At 45.3% G+C, this 7731-nt stretch overlaps 2 protein-coding genes across 4 annotated transcripts in view; one reads left to right on the top strand and one right to left on the bottom strand.

The window, feature by feature from the left end:
- The window catches only part of Wrap53 (WD repeat containing antisense to TP53), an 18159-nt gene extending 14200 nt beyond the window's left edge, over nucleotides 1–3959 (bottom strand). Inside the window, exons 1-5 of the mRNA XM_023723422.1 lie at nucleotides 3953–3959; nucleotides 3629–3636; nucleotides 2518–3143; nucleotides 2280–2378; nucleotides 1829–1940 (exon numbers count right to left, since the gene is read on the bottom strand). Of these exons, the coding sequence (XP_023579190.1) occupies nucleotides 1829–1940; nucleotides 2280–2378; nucleotides 2518–3143; nucleotides 3629–3636; nucleotides 3953–3959 (852 nt within the window). The remainder of the gene's footprint in view (nucleotides 1–1828; nucleotides 1941–2279; nucleotides 2379–2517; nucleotides 3144–3628; nucleotides 3637–3952) is intronic.
- Nucleotides 1–7731, top strand: part of Tp53 (tumor protein p53) — a 28162-nt gene that overhangs the window by 5460 nt on the left and 14971 nt on the right. Inside the window, exon 1 of one of the 3 annotated variants that reach the window (XM_004638424.2) lies at nucleotides 4013–4174. The exons of 1 other annotated variant lie outside the window; for it this stretch is intronic. The gene's annotated coding sequence lies outside the window, so the exon portion shown is untranslated. Of the gene's footprint in view, nucleotides 1–4012; nucleotides 4175–7731 lie in introns of those variants that run through there. One more of the 3 variants, XM_023723301.1, reaches the window with a different exon arrangement.

Genomic DNA, 7731 nt, shown 5'->3' with positions numbered 1-7731 from the left:
GCATGTGGTGCTGGGGGATTGAACCGCAGTCCCTGTGCTTTGCCAAGCTTGTTCCAAGTAGGTGCTTTAGACCACTGAGCCATCTCTCCAGCCCCTCTAACTCAGTCTTTATACTATCATTGTCTCTTCCCAGATGGCCCTTTCCTCATTCCTCACAGGACTGATCCAACAGCATCCCCTAGGGGGCTGGGGAGATGGCTCAGTGGAATAAGTGCTTCCCTGGCAAGTGCAAGGTGGAGTTCAATCCCTGGTACCACCAAAAAAAAAATACCTACCACAGGGTGGGAGGAAGCAGTAATTTCTTTCTTTTCTTCTTTTTTAAACATTTATTTATTTATTTAGAGTGTGTGTGTGTGTGTGTGTGTGTGTGTGTGTGTGTGTTTGGCCAGCTCAGCCCACCAGGGGGCGGGGCTGGCTGGCATGTGGTGCTGGGGGATTGAACCACGGTCCCTGTGCTTTGCCAAGCTTGTTCCAAGTAGGTGCTTTAGACCACTGAGCCATCTTGCCAGCCCATAAAGTTTAGGGGGTTTTTTTGTTTTTGTTTTTGCGGAACTGGGGATTGAACTCAGGCCCTTGAGCTTGCCAAGGAAGCACTTATTCCATTGAACCATCTCCCCGGCCCCAGCAATTTCTTAAAAAAAAAAGGCAAAACTTACGGCCAGGAAGAGGCTCAGTGGATAAGCGCTTCCCTGGAAAACACAAGGGCCTGAGTTCAATCCCCAGTTCCGCCAAAAAAAAAAGCCAGTACCTTCCTCTGGGCCTCAGTTCACAGGTCTCCTTTTTTCTTTCTTTGGTACTGGGAATTAAACTCACAACCTCATACTGTCAGGCAGGCACTGTGCTGCTGCTAAATCCCCAGGCCCCAGGTCTCCTGTTCATTAGTTTTTTTGGTACCAGGAATCGAACTCAGGACCTTCAGGGACTTCTGCCACTGAACTATATCCCTAGTCTCTACCCTTACTACTACGTCTAAAGTACTACCTCCTAAAAAGGTCATTTCTGTTTATTTCCTTCACAACATGTATTTTACTGCTTTTCTAGTGATGTGGTATCACTATGCAGCCTGTGGTAAGCTACATCCCCAGTCTTTTCTAAAATTTTAATCTCATTATATTGTACAAGCTGACCTTAAATTTGCAATCTTTCTGCCTCAGCCTCCCCAAGCATGCACATGTGACTGTAATGATGATTATTTAATAGTTTGTTTGCAAATGACACACACACAAAAATCAGCTTTTTACTATTGCTACCTCTTTAATATACTAGCACTAACCACAGTGACTGACGTCGCTAGTTACTCAGTATATGTACGTTAAATGCTGTCACAAGAAAGCCACTACTTTTTCTTTTTCCTGGCCTCAAACTCCCAGTGATCTTTCCTCCTCTGCTTCCCAAGTGCTGGGAAGATTACAGGCATGTGCCACCTGAAGCTGCTTTTTTCCTACAGAAAACATATACTCCTGACTAAAGAGGGAATTAATATCTCTAAATGACTTCAGAGTTCAAAGCAGAAATGTGACATGTGGAGCATGGTGTGGGACCACTTGCCCATAATCCCAGCAATTAAGGCTGAGGCAGGATTGCCACAATTTTTTCTCCCACAAACTTGAGGTCAGCCTTGGCTACATAGTTCCAGCCCAGCCTGGACTACATAGGGATACCCTGTCTCAAAAAACAAAAACAAAACAAAACAAAACAAAACAAAACACCAGCTATATGTGTAAATTTCCCTTGGTTAACAGGAAACCTGTGAACTGTATTTCTCCATCAACATGAAGGAATTAAGTTTAGTGTCTGATAAACAGGCAAAGTTCACCCCTACCCTCACCATTTCTGTGCATTCCACTTGCTCCCCGTCACTGTACAGCTCTGGGGGCAGGTTATAAATCCGCAGGGTGTTATCAGCACTATTTGTCAAGATGCAGGAACCATCAGGAGCCCTAGAAATATAGCAAAAAATTAGGAAACTGGAGACTTTTTCCAAGTTTAGAGGTGGGATCTGAGCCCACCTACACGGTGAGCTGGAGTCCTTGATATGAAACACAAAGTCCTAAATAAGCGATAGTGAACCTTTTAAAGCTTTCAACGACACCAACAGCCCACTGCAGCAGGCCTACCATAGGTGCACCACCGCTGTCCTAGATGAAACTTAAGCTGTCATCAGAGGGACTTTCTGCTCTTTCCCTCACTTCTCATGGATCCTTCTCCCAAGTAAGTGTAATGTTTTACAGTGAAAATACTCAGGATGATCAACTCCCGGCTCCACTGTCCTTACTTACCACTTACAGCCTTTCAAGAAGTTCTCAGGTTGAGCACTAAATTCGGACCAGGAACCACTAAGAAATCGAGGTAGCTGGGAGAAGCTGTAGCTCCAAAGGCTAGAGGGAAGATGAGGAACAAAAAATCTGGGTCGCCAGAGGAAAAGGAAACTGGGTCAGGAGTAGTGGGGCTGAGGACTGGTGCATAAGGTCTCTCACGTTTCCACTCTCCTCTGATTCTAGATCAAATGCAACTTACTTGTCTCCCTCACTCTCTGGGGCAGGCTCCTCAGACATATTTTCCACAGCCTCCCCAACCCCCAACTCTGGCCCGTTCGTTTCTTCTGCAGGTTGGCTTGCAATTTCAGAAAGTTCTTGCTCCTCGACTCGAGGACTCGACTCCCTAGCAGTATCAGATTCTGCTTCTATGGGAACGGAGGGAGAAATTGGACCCCTCTCCCCCAGCCCCTGAGACACACTTGGGCCAACGACGCGATCTGGCGACGTTGGGGGCGGATTATCCCCCTCGGGTGACGGTGGGATCAGTCCAGGTTCTGTATTTTCATCCATCAGGGAGTCCTGGGGAGAGAGACTGGGAGAAGCTGGGGTCTGATCTGAAGGAAGCCCGTCGGGCGATAAGAGCGTTTCCGACATCTTCACAGTGCAGAGGAAGCGCACCAGACACTGGCCCGAGCCGGCAACTTCTTTCCGCCGTCCAGGCAGCGGTGTGGCCGGGACGGCTCCGAAGTTCTCAGGGATCTGAACGCAACACTGGAAAAAGCCCACTAGCACCTTCTTTCTCTTTCCGGAGAGAGGCTGAAACCCCCCAAGCAGCGAGCCCCACAGTCTGGATACCAAACCGAAAGCACCGCGTTCTGTGGGTCCCTACGCGCCACTTGCTCTCGCGGGATTTGGGACCCCCTTCCGATTGGACCTCGGTGCGCGGGATGAGATTTCGCGGGGAGGGGGTAGGACTGGAAGTAACCGGTTCGGCGTACCCTGGGGACTCCTAGTGGCTGCTAGGAGTTGTAGTCTGAAGGCGTTACCTAAATGAAAGCACCCGAGTCTCCCGCAGTCGTCCTTAAAACATCCACACTCTCTCGCCTGCAGAGGGCGTATGGTTTTTACAGGTTTCGCGCTTCTATCGAATCTCCGCCAAATTCCTCCAAATAACTTGTCTTCATTCAATGAGAATTGTCAATCAAGATTATACTTATTATACTTACCTATCTAAGTGTTGAAGAATATAACAACGAATAATACAGTTAACAAATTCTCTGCCCTCATACTGTTTTTGTTGCTATTTATGGAAGGCAATGGTGATAAGGGTTATAAAGGAAATTAAACAAGATGTGATATAAAGCACCTACAGGAACGCCTGCGTAAAAGGTGATATTTTAGCTGATGAGGAAAAAGTGATTCAACTGGAGCTGAAAGAACAATCAATGCTCCACGCTTTAAATGGCAAATGAAAGGCTCTCTTCCTTCCACCCTTTATACTTGACACAGTAGCAAGCCTCCTCCAAAATGTTTTTCACCGATTCTGCCTTCACAGCTCCAGCTTGTAGTACCTTGCCACCACAAAATACTAGTAGTGGGGCAATAATAACAGCAAGAATCCTCTCTCCGCACCCACTTCAGCAACACTCCATTTCCTTTCCTTCTCTGCCTCCAGGCAAATTACTTGCCCTTACTTGTCATGGCGACTGTCCAGCTTTGTGCCAGGAACCTCGCAAGGGCTTCTGGGATTGGGATTTCCCCCTCCCATGTGCTCAGACTGGCGCTAAAAGTTTTGAGTTGCTCTAAAGTCCGGAGCCACCATCCTGAACGCTGGTAGCTGCTGGGCTCCGGGGGTACCTGGCGTCCGAGCTCGGATAGTGCTTTCAAGGACTGTGACACGCTCCCCTGGGAACCGGGTAAGCGCTTGACTAAAGGTGATGAGTCCTCCCTGAGTCACGGACTCTCCCACTCCGAGGATTTGCTCCGAGAATCGGATTTGCTGCGAGAATCGTAGGGCTTGGGGGTGGGGCAGTGGGGATTTAGCGAGTTCGGGTGATTGGGGGGAACAGAAGCTTAGGTAGCAAGATCACTATAGGAAGCCAATGTTGGAAGTAGATGATGGGGATGTTATATCCAGCCAAACTCAAAGATGGACAACTGCACAGGTGATTGGGTCTTCAGAAAACTGCTGGCCTAAGGGATATCCCCCCACGCACACCTGTCTACTCAGTGCTTGCTGTTGGGAGGCCATAAAATAAGATGCATAAAGCCCTTGGGTCTGAGACTGCAGGAACTCATGCCTCGAGACTTTAGAGTTCAGTGCATCCTACTGAAATCCTGGGCTCCATTCTGAAATTAACCGGGGTGACCAGGGAAGCCCAAGCAGCAAGGTCCCACAACTTCCGGACCTTTGTCCTTCCTCGAGTCGCGTTTTCAGAGGGCCCCCGGCTCCGCTACATGGAGAAAATCCAGTTAAAGACCATCAGCCGTGGAAGTGGAAAATCCTAAATGAAATGTCTGCCCGCGAGACTCAGGTCTTATGGGCCTGGCAGCCGTGTTATTGTTTGGCTCCACATTTACATTTCTGCTGCTTGCGGTAGCGTTTCCGGTTTCTTTTTGTCGGAGCGGTTCACTATTCACCCGAATAGAGGGGAGTAGTAAAAAGAAAAAAGTGTTTTAGATCGTTTCCTGTTGCTTTCTGAAGGAGGCGACTGCTCCCTTCCCCCATTTGTTTTTCTGGATTACTTGGTTATTACTTTTGCAAAGGAAGGGTGCTTGTTTTGATGCAAACCTCAAGCCCTCCCTCTCTTCGAATGGTGTGCTCCACCCCCTAGGTTGTTTGCACCCTAGGTGGACGCTACCATTCCGTGAAAGGAGGGGGGTAAATGTGGGGAAGGCAAGGCCTGGGAATTGTAGAAAATGAGTACACTAAGAAACCAGATTTTCAAGGAGAGCAATAGTGGCTGCATGCTTTTATCAGAAAAACAATTTATTTAGTATCCGGTTTGAGGTTAGGCCGTTCCAATTCTGAACGTAGAATGAACGTCCTGAAAGCGGAAGGGGTGGGCCTTGGGAAGAGGCATTCCGAAGTCCTAAGTGCAGCTCTCTGGTCCCCGAGTTCGTGCGGTGCGAGGGGGCGCAACCGTCCGTTTGTGCTGAATCTTCAACATTTTAGGGCTGGATCATTTCATTGAGCAGTTACTACCATGCATCCGCAGTATGCCGGGCACGCTGCCCCTGTTTATGTGCTTATGTTTTTTTCTAATTAAAAGTAGCATTTGCACACAACGCTATAGAGAACTTTTAAGTTTTCTCTTGTCCCTCTTAAGTTTCGATAATTTTAGTCTATGCAGTAAATCGAAAATAGACAGATTAATGGGGTGGGTAACATTCTGTTAGGCAGGAACTCCATGTACACAGTTTGAGACCCAAGAGAGCCATAGTTTTAATTTTATATAGAGGGGCCGGGGACATGGCTCGGTAGAATAAGCACTTGCCTGGCAAGCACAAGGGCCTGAGTTCAGTCCCCGGTTCTGCCAAAAAAAATTTTTTTTTTATATAGAACTAAATAAGGACATAGGAGCTTGGGCTTTTAGGAGGGAGGGAGAGAGTAGAAGGTAAAATTGAGGGGAGAAGGTGCATACTGAACAAGCATTTTGATATGCAGGTAAAGCTTCCCAGGTAATGGCCGCTTATGGTGATCTCCGGACAAGGTGTCAGAATTCCAGTCACTCCTGAATATGAAAACGTGTTTCCAAGGCAGAAAGGGAAATACCAGGTAGAAACACCTGTGCTAGTTCCTGCTGTTCACTACTGTAGATACAGATAGATTTTCTTGCCAAAAGGACACGTTTCAAAGCTATCCTTGTATCTGCAAAGGTCTACAGTTTCTCTGAATAATTTAGTACAGCCATTCCTACATTTCCATGGAGCTGGTTCCAAGATGCTCGCGTCGTTTAAAAAGGGCATAATAAAGCCTACGCATAGTTCACATGCACTTTAAGTCATCTCTACATTACTTGTAAATATTTAATACAAATTAATGCTATGTGAACAGTTGTCATACTGTAGTTTTGAGGGGGAAAGATCTGTACGTGTTCATTACAGACCACATAGTAGGGGGCCGGGGAGATGGCTCAGTGGCATAAGCGCTTCCCTGGCAAGCGCAAGGACCTGAGTTCAATCCCTGGTTCCTCAAAAAAAAAAAAAAAAAGTCATGTGTTCTCAGGCTTTCACAGACCACATAGTACATGGTAGCAACAATGTAACTTCCCCCAAATACAAACTATGAAAAATTAACACTTTAGCAAATCAAGCATGGCAAGACCCTTCTCAAAACAAGAAAAGACCTTTAATTTACAGTCTATATGATTTTGTATTTTTTAAAAAATTCATTAAAAGCTATGAGAGCTAATAAACAGCAGAGTTGCAAGTTACAAAGGTGATATACTTAAGTTGTATGCTTATTTATTGGTTTATTTTGGTGGTACTCAGGATGGACCCTATAGTTTTGTGCATGCAAGTCAAGAGCTCTACCATGAAGCCACATTCCCAACCCCCATGTTGTATATTTCCATACAGTAGTAGCTAGCAACCATTGAATCTGAAGTTAGGACTTGAATTTTTAAAATAATTCTATCCCCCCCCCCAAAAAAAAGTACTGTTATAAACCTCTTGATTTAAAAATGACCACTGCAAGTTTGAAGCCAGCCTGGGCTGCATAGTGATTACAAAGCTACCCCGAACTACATATGGAGATCCTGTCTCAAAAAAAACAATTGGGCATGGTAGCACACCCCTATAATCCCAACCCTCCAGAGACTAGGCCAGGAGGATTGCTGTGAGGCCAGGCTGGACTATACAGTGAGCTCAAGACTAGTGTGAACCACATATGAGACCTTGTTTCAAACTATATCCCATGAAAAATATAAGTCATTATGCACGACAAATATATACCAATTTAAAAATTTTAAATGTCATTCATTAATAAAAATATAGCATATAGTATAAAAATAATAGTATGTCCAGGGAAAAATTTTTAAAAATGTACAAGAGCTCAACAGTAAAAATATAAAATATCTCTGAAAGAATTTAAGGAAGATTTAAATAATGGAAACTATATTCGAGAATTGGAAGGGTCAGTGATATTAAATGTGAATACATATCCAAAGTGATTTAAACCGATCTCAATCAAAATCTTTATCAGCTACTATAAAGAAGTTGACAAGGTAGTTCCAAAATGAAAAACCACATAGTTGGAGTCTTTTTACTATCTGATTTCAAGATTATTACAAAGCTATAACAATAAACAGGCTGAGCACAGTGGCACTTGCCAATAATCCCAGCTCTGGGAGGCTGAAACAGGAAGTTCACAAATTGGAGCCCACCCTTGGCAACATTAGCAACTGACACCAAATTTTTTTTTTTTTTTTTTTTTTTTTTTTGTGGAACCAGGGATTAAACGCAGGCCCTT

This window comes from Octodon degus, unplaced genomic scaffold (assembly GCF_000260255.1).
Source record: "Octodon degus isolate 3935 unplaced genomic scaffold, OctDeg1.0 scaffold00098, whole genome shotgun sequence".
Taxonomy (NCBI): Eukaryota; Metazoa; Chordata; class Mammalia; order Rodentia; family Octodontidae; genus Octodon; species Octodon degus.
The sequence above is the reverse complement of the archived record's forward strand: the minus strand, read 5'-3'. Positions and strand labels throughout refer to the sequence as shown.